The 18357-nt window shown below is 43.4% G+C and overlaps 1 protein-coding gene across 1 annotated transcript in view; it reads right to left on the reverse strand.

Moving 5' to 3' along the window:
* Dock2 (dedicator of cytokinesis 2) overlaps positions 1–18357 on the reverse strand; it is a 377575-nt gene that overhangs the window by 289508 nt on the left and 69710 nt on the right. Inside the window, exon 23 of the mRNA XM_035448098.1 lies at positions 4646–4754. Coding sequence (XP_035303989.1) covers positions 4646–4754 — 109 coding nt within the window. The remainder of the gene's footprint in view (positions 1–4645; positions 4755–18357) is intronic.

Consider the following 18357-nt stretch of genomic DNA (forward strand, 5'->3'; position numbering starts at 1 on the left):
AAAAATCCCAGAGCTATTAGTATCACAGCTTTTTGGTTGGGACAAAATTTTGTAACTACTTGCCACAGAATCTGTCATTCCCAAACATTTACCCCAAGTATGGAATATGTGGTTGAAGAAACAGGACAAGATTAAATAACCACTAATCACTTGAAGATATGAAGGAAAATTCCTATTTTTTGCTATTAATACAGCATCTCATCTCCCTTTCCCTAGGAATTCAGGATGGAATCTGTGACCTACATCTCAGAAATGGGCTACTTTTTGCAGTTAGTTTGGACATTTGGGCATTTTATATCAATTAAAATGGAAAGTAGAGCTATTTATTCTAAAGCAGTTTGCCTTCGTGACTGGGCATATGCCCATCTTTCTCTTGTGCAGCTTCCATCTAGGCCTATTCTACACTACTATGGATGGCGACAAGAGATCAAACACAACCCTTCCACAGCTTTTGGTCAAATCCAAGAACAAGTTTTTCATGGCTGTGTTTAAGTTACTCAACCTCTTTGAGTCTCCCTTTCCTCATTGTAAAAACAAAGATAGAATATTTATGTTATGCTGGACATTGGTGGCACACGCTTTTAATCCCAGAACTCAGGAGGTAGAGGGAGGCAGATGTCTGTGAGTTCGAGGCCAGCCTGGTCTATAAAGCGAGTGTCAGGATAGGCTCCAAATCTACACAGAGAAACCCTGTCTGGAAAAAGCAAAATAATAAATAAATAAATAAATAAATAAATAAGAAGAATATATTACAAGGTATTGTTGCAAAAATCAAACAAAGGAGCTAACAATTATCTGTAAAGTTTCTATTCAATAACATGGCACACAATAATTGATAAAACACAAAAGAAAGAGACCAAATACAACAGGAAGACAGGAGCCAGTTTTTACCCTTTCATTCATTCCACCAATAGGTGTTTGAGCATTTACTGTTGCCAGCTGCTAGTGAGTGCCTCCGCCCTTCTGGATTCTCCAATAGCTGCCAGCATGAGCATCAGAGAGACATACAAGAGAGCATGGCATTGCAATCCAGCTATTCGCTTAATTCTGCTAGTACCATCAAAATGGGCATTATGCTGAATTTAGAGAAGAAAATGACAAGTTGTCTGCTCAATTATCACCATATTCCCTTCACTCACAGTGCAGTTACATGTAGATCATGAGTATGTACTGTTGAGCTTGTTAATCTTCTCAGTTTTATGAACCCTTGGGACACAGCTTGTGCACACAGAAACTTCCAAACACATGGCCCATTATTGAAAACACTCAGAAGCCTTTGGTCTGAAGCATTCCTATGGTATAGAGAACATTGACTTTGGAGTCAGGAGGTCTCAATGGCTCCAAATTCTAGCTCCACCACTTTGGGCAAGCCTAATTTAGGGCAAACTTACTAATTTATCAGCCTTTATGAGCACTGGCGACCATGGTTCCCTGCAGATTTCTGCTTAGAATAAAAACACTGTATATGAAGAGCCCAACTCTACACCAAACATATATTAGGTACTCAAGGCATTCGAATTGTTTTTTCTATTCTGAACAACGGGCTTTAATGTCATGGTTTTGAGTGAGTTGTTGCCATGCCAACAAAGAATAAAGAAAACCACAGAAAATACCTCACACAGCCAGAGAGCCTTAGGAAAAAGAAATAACTTGCTTAGGCCCTAGAACTCACAATGGACAAAGCCAAGATTTGAACCAGACACACTTCACTTATAACTAAAGCAATCATGAACAAAGGCTTCTGCCATAAGTGTCTACCCAGATGCAAGTGCTCCGTTTGAACTAGGAATGTCAACAATGAGCATTCTCACACTATGATGCAGACTTGCCCATAGCCCAATAGGATAGAAGCCATTCCTCAATTGAAATTCCCTCTTCCTAGATAACTCTAATTTATGTCAAGCTGACCAAAACTGGCCAGCACAACTAGCAATTATTTGTTAAATTAATTAAATTGCTAAATGATGTAACAGACCTATGTCTCATATTTTCCACAAATTACTTCCTTTAATCCTACAAACTATCCTCACAATTTGACTTCTTATTTTACAAAAGGAAAAAACAAGGCTTAGTAAATGAGGCAATATACTTAACACTGAGGGTAACATGCCCATGTGTGCAAGACTGACTTCCCACTCAGGCTTCTCAGCGTCAAAATCACAGCTCTCTCTTCTACTGTGAAGGTCATAGACTGTAGAAGATTTCTTGATAGGGTTTGCCAGCATGAACTTGACCTCCCTCCTGTGTTTAGCCAATTCCTTACACTGTAAAACAGGCTTATATAGTCTTCCAATGGTACTGCTCTTAATATTTGACATGACTAAGTCCCTCCTTATAACTTTTCAGGAGCCAGATTAATAGGTGGAAAGTACCTTTGACTTAATGCAAATGCCCAAAGCTAAATTTGGCCATTGGAGCAAATTTTAAAATGAGATAAAGCCTCTTCAAATGGCTCAGGGGTGGAAGTCTTGAGAAGAAACCAGCATAATCAGGGAAAGTGAGGCTTTTTCTAACAGTTTACACAGACAATAAGAACCGGACCAAAATGACTTATGCACAAACTGTAGCAATCGCATTAGTTCTACACAGTTGTACAGCATTTTATAATCTGTTCTTTTGCAGAGATTGTTTCTTGCACATTCCTCAAAGAGTGTAGTTTTATATATATGAAGAAACAGAGGCTGAGAAGTTGTGTGATCTACATAATAAGTAGTCCATAAAGAACATTCCCCTTAATCCAGGCTCCTGATAGATAAATGCACTCTCGCACCTCACTGCTCCCTGACTGTGTCATTTCTTCCTTCCCTTTTCTGTTTGTCCCTCACAAAATACCTGCAATTCATCACAGGGAATCGGATGTAGAAACTGTACAAAATAGCTCTAAGATGGCCTCCTCTATTTCCATGGCACTTTTATATCTTCAGACCTCTCCTCCACTCTACTTTCCTCCGAAGATCTTTCTCTCTTTGCTCATCATCTATTCCTTTTTGCACAGCATCTTTCCTGGAGATTCTGTCATGGGAACTGGTCACCCTTAGCCCTCACTGGTAAACCTACCCCTCCTGCTGCTCCTACCTCTGTGCAGCCTTTGTATGATATAGGCCAAGTGGGAGACAGATTCACCCCTGCCATATTTCAGGCTATCCCTGCTTCAGTTATCCATTTTGTTATGGTAAATTTTCAGGGATATAGAAACTATTATTTTTTAAGCAGCAAAGGGAATATTGGAAAGGCATTTTTAAAAACTGGCCAACAGAAAGGAAGGTAAAAACTGTAAAGACAGTGGTCCTAACTAATTCCAAGGACATCAGTATCCATGGTGGGCACTGAATGAATGTTGTCAAGCATGGTGGAATGCAACTGTTGGAGTATTGTTTTCAGAGTAGGGCAGGAAGTTCTGAATCCTGACCATCCCACTTGCCAGCAATGGAGATTCTAGGAAGGCATGTCAACTGGCTGGACTGCAGCATCCACATAGATCCTGTACATTCATCCATCCCTACATTAAGTACCAGAGTCAGAACTCTCCTAAGGACTAATGATATAAGGGTGCTTGACTCAGAGACCTCTCTAAGAGTCACAGGTTCTCAATAGTCATTAAACCCAAAGAAACCAATAGTTCAGTGATTCCCAAACTTTTCTTTAAGTTAAAATCTCCTGGAGAGCTTTCTAACCACCACCTCCTTGTCCTAGCCACACTCTGCACCAATTAAATGTGAAAAATCTCATGATGGTAACTAAGCATCCACATTTATTAATGATCTCATGGGCAAAGTTTGGTACCCAAGGAACCAGCAGCAAATTCCCCCAGGCAGATGTTACCTCTGCCTCTTCACCTCCTTTCTCCCGGAATAATCCTTTTCTCATTAGTTCCAACCAGAGGACAGGCAATACTGGGCATAATGTCAGACATCATGGCTGTTTAAATTAGCAACTAAAAGGATGATGTAGGTTTGGTTTTGTTTTGTTTTTTAAAAAGGCAATCTGCACTAACTCATTGATCCCGATCAATGTGTTTGTGTGTTCTTTTTAGAAAACTTCAGGCCAAACTCTACCCTAGCTCCAGTCCTTTGGAGTTAATTCTGTGAAACTTTTTAATTACAAGCTACTGTTTTTTCTCCCCAACACAGAGTCTTCAAGGTGTAGTGTATGAGTGATAACCAGGAATCATTGTTAGATGACCCATCCTCTGTCTTACTCATGAGGAGACTCCAAAAGGACACCTGAGTTGACAGGAATAAGAACTAAAAGTAGGCTATCAGCTCCCCAGTGGCTAAGACCACCACACTCTCAGCCTCACCATTAGAAGTAGCCAGGTTTAACTTCTTTCTATCCAGATAATAAAAGCTTCAGAGCTATATTAAAGGTGGTATAGTGGTAAACAAGTGATCAGTCAGTTTCCTCCCACCAGCAGTATGTCTGGTCCTCATAACCATAACCGATAAGCAGGTTGCCAGTGCAGCCCTTTAACTGACATCAGACAAAAACAAATGGTTCTGAGCATGCTGTCAACATGGTTGACCAAGGGCAAACATGGAGGCTGTCAACATTGGGTGATCATGGGCAAACATGGAGGTTGAGCATGCTGTCAGCATTGGGTGACCAAGGGCAAACACGGTGCCATCTTTCTGTAGTGTGAACCAACCTGCAGGAGGATGGTGGTTTTATATTGACTTTTCATCAGGTTGTTGATGGATTCAAAGAGCCGTCTCATAGATTCTTCAAACTCCATCTGTTCTTTGCCTTCATATAGCCTGAAAGAAGACACATCTGAGTCATTCTCAAGCCATCTGGCAAGACATCTGAAGGTATGCATCAGCCACAACCTTCCTTTCCAATGTGGGAGATGAGGGCTTGTGGGGAGAGCAAGGAATTGATGGTGTAGCTGCCACAGAGAGGAGCCTCGGGTGCTCTGTGCTAGCAGGCACCTTTGGACTCAACAGAGGGTTATAAACCAGCCCCTCTTCCATCTTCTTCCTTTTACCTTGAATAACCACAAAGAAAGGAATGCTGTCTGAGCTGTGGACCTTGGAGTTTCAAAGTCTCCTGGAAACTCCAAGGAAAAATATTTTCAAGTGTTCTGGCCCTTTCACTTAGCCACCACCTGCTGGTCCCTTGAACTCCCACAGCCAGTTGTGGGGTCATGGCCAGTGCTCTCCTGCCCCCTCAATTCAGAAGTACACTGATTACCTATTTCAAAACAGCATTCCTCTGATTGTAGAGATCCTTTGATACCATTGTAAAAATTAATGTTAACATAACAGAAATGTATAATTTACAAAAACAGACCGTCATTCATTTAACCAAGGAGATCAGCTACTCTGAACTGGTGGTGTTTGTCCTTCCAAGGACTCGGGTCCTCTCCTAACATAAACACGGTCTGCTGCCTGGAAGCCACCCCCCTCACAGAATCTGAGCCTCTTCCCCCAGCCTTGCTGAGCCCACAGCTTCTCCAAACAAGCTTTTATCAGCAAGCATGAAATATCCACAGCCTAATCTGTGGCATCCAGTGTGAAGCACACACAAGAGCACTCTTGTCCTCAGCTCGGATAAAGAGTACCTCTCCTGTCACAGCCCACATGTCAGGAACCAGCCTGAGCCTGTTCTGGGAAAGGTGCTTTCCTGAGATAAAGAACTGACACACTTAAAGGAGTTTGATGCTCCCCTTCCCTAACAGGCCAGCCAATCACAGCCACTTCACTACTGTTGCCACTGTTGCCTCCTTGAAATCTCCACCTGTCCCTCACCTTCTTCCTATCTTCCTCTGGCTCTCTGTCTCAGTGTACCATCTTCAGCCTTTCTCTCTCTCTCCCTCTCTCTCTCTCCCCCTCTCTTTCTACTTCTTTCCCCCCTCTCTCTCCCTCCCTCCCTCCCTGTGGGTCTGTGTCTTGTCTGCCACTGCCTCTGTCTCTATCCCTCCATCCCTTTCCTCACCCCCTCCTTTCTTCTAATGTTATCTCTCTGTTTCCTCATCCCTACCTCTCTTCCTCACTTCCCTATTGGCCCATTTCTTACTCTTTTCCCCACCCATAGATGCCTGGAAATCATGAACAAAATCTATCAATGTGGTTCTTTCTGATTTGTGGCACTGAGTTTGTCCACTTCCTCTTAGCCTCATTAAAACTACTGATGGGCTGCCTAGTATTTCTGCACAGATGTGTTCTCTCTCTCTAAGGCATCCTGCCCTGAATATTTGGATATGTGATGGAAGTGGTTTTGAGCAGGCCATCTTCACGAACCCACCTGCTCCACTCACAAAGATGGCTTCTAGCCACAGTTTTTCTGCTGGATGACCTGCCCATCCTCCCTCTACTCTCAATGACTGAGGGGTCCCATCGAAATTCTTTCCCCTGCCTGTGGGATTTGGTATTTTTATTTAAAAGCAAATATTATATTTTGGGGTTTATTGGGGCTGGAGAGATGACTCAGTGATTAAGAGCACTGGTGGCTCTTGCACAGCACCAAGGTTCAATTCCTAGCACCCACAGGGTGGCTCACAACCACCTGTAACTCCAGGTCCAGGCAACCAAATGCCCTCTTCTGACCTCCACAAGCACCAGGCACACATGCAGGTAAAAACAGTCATATACAATAAATAAATAAATAAATAAATAAATAAATAATTTTTTTAAAAAAAATCTGATTTTAAAAGGGCTTTGTTGATAACAGTAGGACTTCAGGGGAAATGTTCATGACCTCCCCTGAAGAGATCCTGGGGACCATCTGGGGTCCCAGTTGAACCGACTCTCCCTAAATCTATTTGAGTTTTGTAAGTTGTACACTGCCCTTAGGGTAAACCACCTCCTTTGTGTAGACCAGCTCCATTGCTTTTGTCTCAATTTCTCTGTAGTCAAGAGTTTCAGAGTACAGCCTTTTCTTGTAGCTCTTGATTTTGGCTTCAAAGCCAAGAACTCTTGGGAAGTCTAGTTAGCTGTTAGTTAGTCCATGCCCTAACTGGACAAATGAAGGTACAGGGGCTAGTGTGGGGAAGTGACCCAGTGTCTTCTAAATAGTCTTTCATTGAGGTGGGAAGGACAAGAGACTTGAGAGAAAACAGAGGACTTGCACCTGATCGTTGTCTTTGTAGGACACTGAATTAGGTTTCTACCCACAAGAGATGTGATTTGCTCTAGGTCAGAGGATGGACCCACGGCTTGAATGGGTCAGCATCCTCTTCTATGCTCTGGAACTCTAAATGGAGAAGGCAGATGATGTTAATCCCACGAGCAAAGACTTGGGGTCCTTGCCTCAGTGGGAATTCAATCTGCTTTCTTTTGCATATGTCAAAGCTAAGAATCTATGTACCACACTGAAGCCAGGGGGTACCAACAGGTACTGTGCCGGCCTGGATTCCATAGAGGATATAGAGTGATACACATCAATTCAGGAAGCAGCTGGGATAGGCGACCTTGCAGCAGTTAAGAAAACAGGAATTCTACTTCCTAGAAATGGCTTTATGGTGGAGTTATGCTCCTCCATGTGCTGCCCCTACCCTCCCAACCCCCTGCACACACAAAACCCTGCTTTTCTGGACTCTTACTCCCCTTGTTAATAAATGGAAGATATAATGCTCATGCAAAGTTTTGTTCTAAAATAGTTTTGTTTTTATTTTATGCATATGAGTGTTTTGCCTGTATGTATGTCCATGCACCTCTTGTATGCCTGGTGTCCATGGAGACCAGAAGAGGGCAACAGATCTCCTGGAACGGGAGTTACAGACTGTTGTGAGCCATCATGTAGGTGCTGGGAATAAAACCTGGGTTGTCTACAAAATTAGTCAGGGCTTTTAATCACTGAGCCAGCCCCACAAAAGTTATTTATTTTGAGAACAAAAAAAAAGATAAGTTTTAGGTACTTAATATATTTTAACTGTCACTTAATAAGGGCTTAGCCAAACATCAGCAATCATTGTTGCTTGCTGAACACAGATGTGCTCGTGTTGGTAAGCTCTCTGATTGGAGTATAAATAAGTAAATAGAATATTCCAAGTGCTTAGGGATTCAGGAGTTTTAAACTATGTGGAAGAGTCAACTGCATGAGAGTGAGACAGGGAGATATCCAGGCATTCCCTGGGAAGCCCAAAGGGAAAACTAAAGCCTCATCTAGCTGACATGCTTTAACTGTAGCCTTGAAGTCAAGGGCATGGCAGATGGACTCTCTATGTTGTTTCTAGTCCTTGCACGGTGTCTTGACTTTGTGAAGGGAACATTTTTTTTCTGGCCTAGAACATTAGAAAGATGCTTCTGGAATCAGCTGAGTCTGCCAAGGAACAAATTATTGAAGGGCCCTGAGGCCCTGACCACAAGGAAAACTAGAGCAGCCTGTGGGGGCCAGGCTTCCAGGTGTGCCAGCCTAACCACAGCCAGCACTGCAGCTCTTAGGGCTTGTGTAACTAGAGCAGCATGCTGGGAGACACTGCACAGCTGAGCACTCATTAAATGCAACAGGGTCCCATATGGTGTGCGCAGTGCCTGGCACCACCTCTTCCACAGAAACAGAAAGCCTCAGCCTATACTCAAGATGCCAAGTCCTGAACAGCAGCCCAGGAAAGGGGAACCTCAGCAAAGCAGCCTCAGTCTGGGAAAAGACAAAATAAGAGGGTCCCTTTCTTTGCATATCTTAGCCAGTTTTCTATGTTCTAGCTAAACCATCCTGACAGTTTACATTCTCTCTGAGGGAATATAGATTCTTAGCCAAGACCTCCTGGATCCCCAATCCTGCTCTGTCACTTATGAGGTGGTGACCTTGGCTCTGTTTTCTTAACTAGTGAAATACTGCTCCATAAGGTTCTTCTAAAAATCAAACATAAAACGATATACCCTTTGGCTCAAGGTGGGGTGAGAGAAAGCTGACTCCGAATGCTTGCAGGAGTTTCTGCATGTAAGTAATGGCCTAAATCTAGACGGGAAAGTCATTTACAACCCGTCTATGACTTTATACGCAAAGGATGGAGGTAATTTTATACACCGCCTCAAATAATTCTGTAGAGAAAATGAAATTTCTTGGTATGGAATTTTCCACTTGTGGAGTGAGGTAGGCACTGTGAAAATTTTGAATTTTGGAGCATTTGAGATTTCAGATGTTAGGATAAAGGGCACGCCCACCATGCTGTGCATATGAAGCCACCAGCTGCCTCAAGCATAGTCCACAGAAGGTAAATAGTAACTTTCATCACATCTCCAGCTTCTTTTCTGGATCTGTCTTATTTGGCTTCCTCAGACTTACAGAGGAAGAGGTCAGCATCTCCATAAAGCCTGCCCCTCACTGAGCACATACCACGTGCCAGGCACTGCCCTCAAGACTAATGGGGAAAAAACTAACCCAGGAAAAAGTCCCATGTCAATCACTGACCAACTTTCACTGAGAAAAAGCAGATAGTAGTGCTGTTGCTCTGCTCAGTATTCCCACAACTCAAGCACCATGCTGTGTCTCTCCTTCAGACTGGCTCATTTGACAAGGCCTGTCAGTATCTGATTCTCATGAGGGAGAAAAGAAAGGTTTAAGAAGGTATGATGATCTGAGGGAGCATGAGCTCTGGGATGGCATTGCCACCTCCTTGGTAGCTCCTCTCCACCTTCCTTTCCACTCCTCCCAAGTTCCCACCCACCACCATCTGTCTGCACCACCTCATCTCCTTGGCAGTACCAGAAATGCACCCCAAAGTTTAGTTCTCTGCCCAGTACCCTTCCTCTCTCATTTTTGCTTTAATCTTTCTCTTGGCAGGACACACACCTCATATTTCACTGGAGTCTGGGGGAGAGATCAAAAGTAATTGAAAGCTTTTTAAATGAAGAAAAACTATTTCAAATGATTTCAAGATCTTCTGTAGAGCCAGGTTAAGTTACTCCAAAAGTGAGAGCCACTACACCATTTTGTTATCTTTCGTACAAGGGCAGAATACTTTTGTGCCCCAAGACAGACACCAGGCACTCAATGAATGCTGAGTGAGTCCCCATGTTGACTGATATACACTCAGTACACCATTCATTCCCAGCAACATAGCACCTAAGATATCCTTGTCATGAAGCTTTGCTTTTCATGATTACTTGTGTACCTGCTTTCTCCACTAGGATAGAATCCCCAGGACAGATACTAAAGCATTTTGTGTCATAAGATTTTCATCTCCAGCAATAGACCTGGACCATTAAGAGCAAGTGAGAAACAAATGATAGGGCACAGAGTAAACCAATCTCACCCCTTGATTGTGACTCTGCAGATAATGTCTTGGGAAGTCAGAATTGAGTTGCATTCTTCTCACTTTAAGAACAGCCCTCCAAGTTCTCAGGCATGGTCTGAAGAGTTCTCTTTGGCTACACAGCCTACATCAATATCCCACTTACTACTAAATAACTACAGCTACAAGAAGTTGCTACTTAACTAAGCATTTCCTAGGTGTGTTTTGGTTTTGATTGCTTCGATCCACATAGCAACCCTATGATGCAGTCGCTATGACCATTAAGTGTAAAAGGCGTAGAGACTCAGCTACATTTCACTCAATAACAAATGACACAGCCAGCACTGTGCCTATGAGTATTCCTGGCTCCACACTTAACCCCTTTATTCAGTAGATAATGTCACCTCTAAGAAACAGAACCTGACAATGGCCAGCCAGCATAGGAGCTAGAGCACGTAGGCACATGGGGGTACATCATTTGCCCGAGGGATGGCTTTGGAGGACTGATGGAAGCAGCTGGTCTAGCCTTTTTCTAGTTAAGCTCTAAATCCAAGGTAGTCTGGCTCCTACATCCGAGTCCATCACTTGTTTTATTAGGACAGCATGTCCAGTGAGCAGTTCCTTGTTTCTAAAGAGTGATTGCTCCAAACCAGAGCCAAGGGCTCGAGTGTACTTTCTCTCTCTCCCTCCCCACCCTTCTCCATATCTGTCTTTATTGCTTCACTTGACTTAAGAATAATTACATCCAAACAACCTGTCTGGGTCTATCTGAAAATTATCCTTGCACTTAGCAATTTTTCTGACAGAACAAACCTCAGTGCACTCTGCAGGCTTGTTAAACATCAGTATAGTAGGACAAGAAAGGTTTGAGAAAGTGAGGGTTCCATTCCTCATCTACCTTCTTCCTGAAAGGTCACTGTCACCACCCCACCCTGCCCTAAGCACCAAGATGTATAGGCCTGAAGTAAGATCTTGCTGGTTGAGACGTGGAATTTCGGCGCAATGAGCTGAAGTCTGATATCTTGCTCAATAGTAACCAGAGAAAATCTCATTTGAAGAGTGACATGCTTGAAATGTAAACAGTTCTTCTGCCAGAAGAGAATAAATAAAGCAGAAATCTCTAAGAAGGGGCTGGGATGAATATGCTACAGTCAGTAACAATGTGAGCTGTCAACTGGCCCTTCTGGCCAGAGCCACCCCCACACAGGCATTATTTCACTAAACGGCAGCCAACAGGCAGGGCTCAGACTGGCTCCTGGTGCCAGTCCTTTTGTCAAAGACAAACTTACTTGTGCCTGAGTCCTTGCTTCTCCAGAGGGTGACAGTTAAAGAAGGATCGCCCCTTAGGGCAAGCTGCAGGGAAGCATCCTAAAGAACCCGTCTATAAGTCACTCCAGGGGAGAATGATTTGTGGACGGGAGGAAAGAGGACAAGCTCAACATGTGAAAAATGTCTAGATTGAATGCATAAAAATTAATGTAATCACTGAAGAAAAACCGCCTCAGGTGAAGAGTAAACAGTCTGAATAATGATACATAAAAAAGAAGCTAACAATGTGGGGGAAAAATGAAAGAAAAATAATCCATCCATAGAATTCACTTTGCTTCTAAATTATGGCAACCCTGTGTGATAAATTAATAGTTAAGGAGGTAATAAGATACCAGCAAAGCCTTGGAAGGAGCTGTAAGTCACGAGCAGACTATGACGTGTGTCCTGTGCCATCCTTCATCCTACTGAGAGAAGCCACAGGCTTTATATCATTTGGCAGGAACCACTGAGTCACATAGTTCTACTCTTAAGTAAATTTCTCCATTAACATGAAAAATGGTATTCCAGGCATTTTTTACTCTGACATAATTAGAATTTGAATATTCCCAAACAATGTTTCTAAGGTTAGAAACACATATACACTCTTTCATGCTTCAAGACACTTAGAGAAAAAAATAGATTGCTTCAATGACTTCAAGGAGAAGCTAATCTCCTCCAGTGTCTTAGCTCACACTCTATGGACCAGCTGGTGTAAAAGTGTAGGTGCCTAGAAGAAACTAGGTACTTCCTGTATGACTTACCATCTTATTCAATAGTTATTTCTTTTAATAACATACAAGGTCTCTAATGATATAAAAGATAAAAATAAGTTTTAAAAGTGATATTCACACACAACTAATAAAACTAGAAACCAATCTTGCTTAGGATTTCTGTTGCTGGCATGAAACACCATGACCAAAAGCAACTTGTGGAGGAAAGGGTTTATTTTACTTACACTTCCATATCACAGTTCATCATGAAAGGCAATCAAGGTAGTAACTCAAATAGGACAGGAACTTGGAGGCAGGAGCTGATGCAGAGGCAAGGGAGGAGTGTGGCTTACTCCTTATGACTTCCTCAGCCACCTTTTTTATAAAACCCAGGACTATGAGCATAGGGGTGGAACCACCCACAATGAACAGGGCCTCCTCATCAATCATTAATTAAGAAAATACCCTACAGGCTTACTTACAGCTGGAGCTCATAGAGGAGACTTTTTTCTCAGTTGAGGCTCCCTCCTCTCAGATGGCTCTACTTGTGTCAAGTTGACATAGAAACCAGCCAGGACAGGTATATTAAGTTGGTGATTTAGTTACCTCTTAGAAAAGGGATAAGTGACAACTGTCCCATAATGCAGTTGCACTGATTTTTTAAAGAGAAAATATTACAGTTTTTCACAGGGAAAGCTACTTTTTCTTCAGGGTGAATGTTTCTTGCCCTCCAGCTCCTTTCTCCAGCCTTCCTCTTCTGATTTTCTCACCTCACTGGGGACCCACAGCTGGAGCTGGGATCTAACACAAAGCCACACAACTAGAGACAGATCCCCTGGATGCTCACGGGGTGGAGAATCTGATCTTCCTCCTGCCTCCTGGTTTCTGGCATTGACTGCGGCTAGGCAGACAATTACCCAAGAAATGTCAAGTTATTATTGCTCTAAGCTGTGGTCATGCCTGGAGCATGTGAACCTTGTTCTTTGAGTCCTGGCTTCCTGAGGGGGATAATTAACCTCAGCCTTCCTGCTCTGTTCCACTGAGAGCCCTGGCATTTGGTATGTGTAGTTAAAAACAATTCTTTAACATTTTCCCTACTAATACCTTGGATCATAAAAAATACCTGGGCAGTAAAACTTGAGGACATCCAAGGAAAATCAAGTTCCAAAGAACAACCGTTTGCATCACTGGAGACCTTACTTCAATAGCAGCAAGATAGAAGGCCTGGGAGCTGCCAGCAGAGGGGAACCCAGCGGAAAAGTGCAATGGTCTGAGTTTCAGGACTGACACCAGCATTGGTAAAGGGTGTGACCTTCAATACATTATTCAACTCTGAGCCTAGTTCCCCCATCCCTTTGGGATTCATATTCTCTCTCTCTCTCTCTCTCTCTCTCTCTCTCTCTCTCTCTCTCTCTCTCTCTCTCTCTCCTCTCTCTCCCTCCCTCCCTCCCTCCCTCCCTCCCTCCATTCCTCTCTCCCTGCCTTCCCTGCCACTGCTGGGGAATGAATCTAGGACCTTATACACATTCATGCAAGCATATATGCTTTACTGCTGAGCTACAGTCAAAGCTCCCAAATCTCAGGGAACTCCTTCTGGTTTTATTCACCTCTTGTACCTTCCTCCACTTCATTTCTCCCTATGGCTCAGCACTGAGGCCATAGTTTGGATGACACTTGTCCAGAAAACCCTCCAGTCCCCATAGCAAGACTAATCTCATTAGGATACCTACCACATATCTCCCCATGACTGTGCACTGACAAGATTTTCTGCTCAATGACTCTTCCCCACTCAACTAAAAGGTCCACTAACACTGAGTGTGAGTTTACTCAGTTACTAGTGGCATTCCAGTACCTAGCATGGTGACCTGCTCCATCGGCATACATCAGTCATTGCTTGATTTCTAATGCTGACTAAGCTGTTAACCACAGACAGATATGTTTAGCCTATTTTAAATGGAAACTCGTGTTATCAGTTGGGGTACTTAAAACATGAACAGAGTCTTATAGGCTAATGTGCATGGGACAGGCGTGCACTGTGTCAATTGCTGAGTGTTTGGAAGAAGAAATGCTAAGCTGAAGCCTTAGAAGCCTTTGAAGCTGTCAGCTCTAAGAGCGGGTCTAAAACTCCCGAGAAACACCCATGCACTGAAAGGCTGCTTCTCTGTATTTCCAGACCTTGATATCACCTGTGAATTAGTAACAGATCAAACATTCTACCTGCCCAGCAGATGCCTGAGGAAGCCGGGTGGGGGATGGCAAAAGCCCAGGCTCAGGAAAGCTGATCCTGGAATGCACAGAGCAGATAAAGGCTGCAGTGTAAGCCAGGGAAACGTCTTCAATGCATTATCTGTCTGTAGACTTTTAGAGCTTAGGAGACGCCAAGTTCTAATATTTACTGTAAATGGGGAGGCAACAGATTTTATGTAAAATCGAATCACAGTAGGAAATATTGGTAGAGGAAGAGATACCTGGACCAAGCAGGTAGGCTTTACAGTCAAGGGCAGCATTTTTGTTATTGGACCTTGCTGACTCAGCAATATACCTGGCTGGAAACCAAATGAGGACTGCAACTGGGTTATCTCAAAGAGAAAGTCATAAGGGAAGGGAAAGAAAAGCTGAGGAACAGTTGGCCCTGAGTCCTCGGAGGAGGGCAGCTGTTATAGTATTTAAGCAGGTGTGCTTTCACAGGCCAATCATTCAACTGACAAAGACATGTAGACCATTACCATGCAAGAGTCACTGTGTGCCAGTCATTATACAGTCACTATGCACACTTATACACAGTCATGATGCTCGGGTCATTATGCAATTGTCACAATGTACCATTCACTATACACAGCCACTACATACCAGTCACAGTCACTATACACAGTCATGATGCACCAGGCACTACTCACCAGGCATTATGTAACAACCACAATGTACCAGTCATTGTGCATCGATATTATGTTCCTGTTGCCGTGCTCAGTCACTCTTCACTACATAATCACTGTGCACAGTCACTATGTACCAGTCACTCTGCATAGTCACTCTGCAGTCACAACACACCAGCCATTTTGCACAGTCATTGTTCTAACTGTGTATGATGGGAAATAAAAATCAGCAACCAAGCAAGTACAACAACCATTATGACATGCACTGCACAGATAAGTCACATAGACAGTGATGACACACATCAGGAAGATTTGACCAAGCCAGAAAGACTGGGATGACAGACATAATGCTTATGGTGACACGGGAAAGCAGAGTAAGAAAAATAAAAGCCCGCAAAGAGGAGAAAGGACACAGGCATATAAATTTCACAGACCCTCAGCAGGAGAAACTGGTGAATCAAAGGTATGGAGGGCAGGCCAGGCCAGGGCAGAGGGATAAGCCTGGGGATCGGGTACAAACCAGCTACAGGGGCTGCCAAGGACCAGAGCAGCAGCAGTCCCAGGCTCCTAGCTGTCTTCGTTCCAAGATTCATTTGAAGAAACTAACTCTAGGGGTTGGGGTACAGCAGCCTCACCGCCCTCAACCTGAAGTATCGCTGTCTGCGGTTTCAATCACCATACCTCTGGGGAGATAGTTGGGAGAGGGAGAAGGAAAAGGGGGACATATTCACATTGCCTCCATTGCAGTATATTGTTTCAGTTGCTGTGTGCTACTACTGGCTATTGTTTTCAATTTATTACTATGCTAGTTTATTAGTTAAAGCTCATCATAGGTATGTACAGGGAAAAAAAGGGCCCAGCACTTTCTTCAGTTTCAGGTATCTACTAGGCCCTAGTAATCGGGATCTTAGATTGCATCCCCTATGGATAGGAGAGGTCACAGCTCTTGGTATAAAAACAACAAAGGATAAAGTTTGAAGAGCTCTACCACTGGCTGCTTGGTGGACAAAATACCCCAGGAAGACTTGAAAATGCAAACTACTGCCAAGGATGGATTTAACATTGAATCACAAGGGCGGCCTGGAGAAATGACTCAGCAATTCAGAGCACTGGCTGCTCCTCCAGAGGACCTGGGTTCCAGTCCCAGCATTCACATGGAATCTCACAACCATCTGTAATTCTAGTACCAGAAAACCCAACACTCGATCTCTTCATGCCTCACCCTCATAGGCCTGGTCATGCATGTGGCACACTTACATACATACAAGCAAAAATAAGTACATCTCTTTTAAAAATTGAATCACAAAATTATCAAGAAAACAGGGAACCTACTAGAAACAACCCAAAGCTAAACAAAATAATAAACCCAGCCTCATCATGAAGGATTCTGACAAAACCTATTGTCTTTACATAGCATTGATGGCTACTGGGGAATATGAACAACATATTTGATCAATCGGCCTGCTTATTGGAGATTGTTATGGTTTAGATAGGAAGTATCCCCCTGCACCTACCCCCCAAAACCTCATGTGTTGAAGGCTTGGACCCTGGCTGGGGAATCCAATCATTGAGAGGGGATGGAGTCATGGGGGCTCTGATAAAATATCCATTATCGATTCATGATTGGATAGCATTATTGGAAGGTGGTGGAAACTTTGCAGGGGGGTGCCTAGTAGGAGAAAGTAGATCCCATGAAGTCTATATTACCCTGGGCCTGGATCCCTTCTGCCCACTCCTCCCCAGCCACCATGCAGCGAAGTAAGAAGTCTCTTCTGCCATACATCCCTGCTCCACCGTGTTCCTCCTCATTTCAGGCCTGAGATCAAGGAAGCAGTTGGCCATTAACCAAAATGCTTGAAACCATGAGCCAAAAGGAATAATTTCTCCTTTAAGTGGTTTGTGTCAGGTATTTTGTTAGGGATGAATAGCTGGCTAACACAGAGGTGCTGGCCTACAGCAGTTCCTCCAGTCTGCTACACCTTTTCTGTAAGGAAGATCAGAATGACATGGATTGCACTGAAGGGAACACTAAGGAAGTTACCTGTTCTTGGTTCTCAGTAAGAAGGAAAACACATCTCTGCTGAGAATTCTTAATCACAAGCTAGTCTTCTCCTGAGCCTTGTGTTTATGTTGTCCAAATTCATGCTCTTTGCTGTGTCCACAAGCAGAACATTTGCTTAAAGATCTCTGGTTGGAAGTGCCTTTAGGTAGCTGTGCCCTAATGTAGAAGCAAAGTCTGATTTTCCTTAGAACATAATACTGAAGCCATGTGAATATACACAGATACACTGTACACACTGAAGCTATGCATACACACACCACACACACACAGCACAGTCTGAGGCCATGCATAGCATATACACACAGACACACACAGTGCACACTGAAGCCATGCACACACACACACACACACACACACACACACACACAAACACACACATACATACACACAGAGCACACACTGAAGGCATGCATATACACACAAACATAGGACACACTGAAGCCATGTATATACACACAGACACAAACAGCACACACTGAAGCCATACATACACACACAAACACACATAGCATACACTGAAGCCATGTGTATACACACAGACACACACAGTGCACACTGAAGCCATGCATACATGTAAATACATGCATACATTCAAACACGCATAGCACACACTGAAGCAATGCGTACACAGACACACACAGCACACACTGGAGGCATGTGAATATACACACACAGACACACATAGCACACACTGAAGCCATGCATACACACAAACACACATAGCACACACTAAAACCATGCATACACACAGACACACACAGTTCATACTGAAGCCATTCATTCACACACACACACAAACACACACACACACACACACACACACACACACACAGCATAACATACACTGAAGCCATGCATACACACAGAGACACACACATCACACCCTGAAGCCATGCATATACACACAGACACACCACCCAGCACACTTTTAAGTCATGCATATATACCCAAAGAGCACACTCTGAAGTCATGTGTGTACACATAGTCAGATACACATACTCACAACATACGCTGAAGCAATGTGTATACAGGGAGAGGAGGGGGGGACACTCAACTCTACTGCTAAATAAACTAAATAAAACTTAGCTTCAAGAAATATAGCTAGGCTTTTCAACAAATAGCTCTGGGAAAAGTAGGTACCCACACGTGGAAGGATGCAAGCAGATCCTTCTCTTACCCAGCACAAAATCAATGAAAAATAGATCAAGGACCTTACTATAAACCTGGAAG

The sequence above is a fragment of the Cricetulus griseus genome, chromosome 7 (genome assembly GCF_003668045.3).
Source record: "Cricetulus griseus strain 17A/GY chromosome 7, alternate assembly CriGri-PICRH-1.0, whole genome shotgun sequence".
NCBI lineage: Eukaryota > Metazoa > Chordata > Mammalia > Rodentia > Cricetidae > Cricetulus > Cricetulus griseus.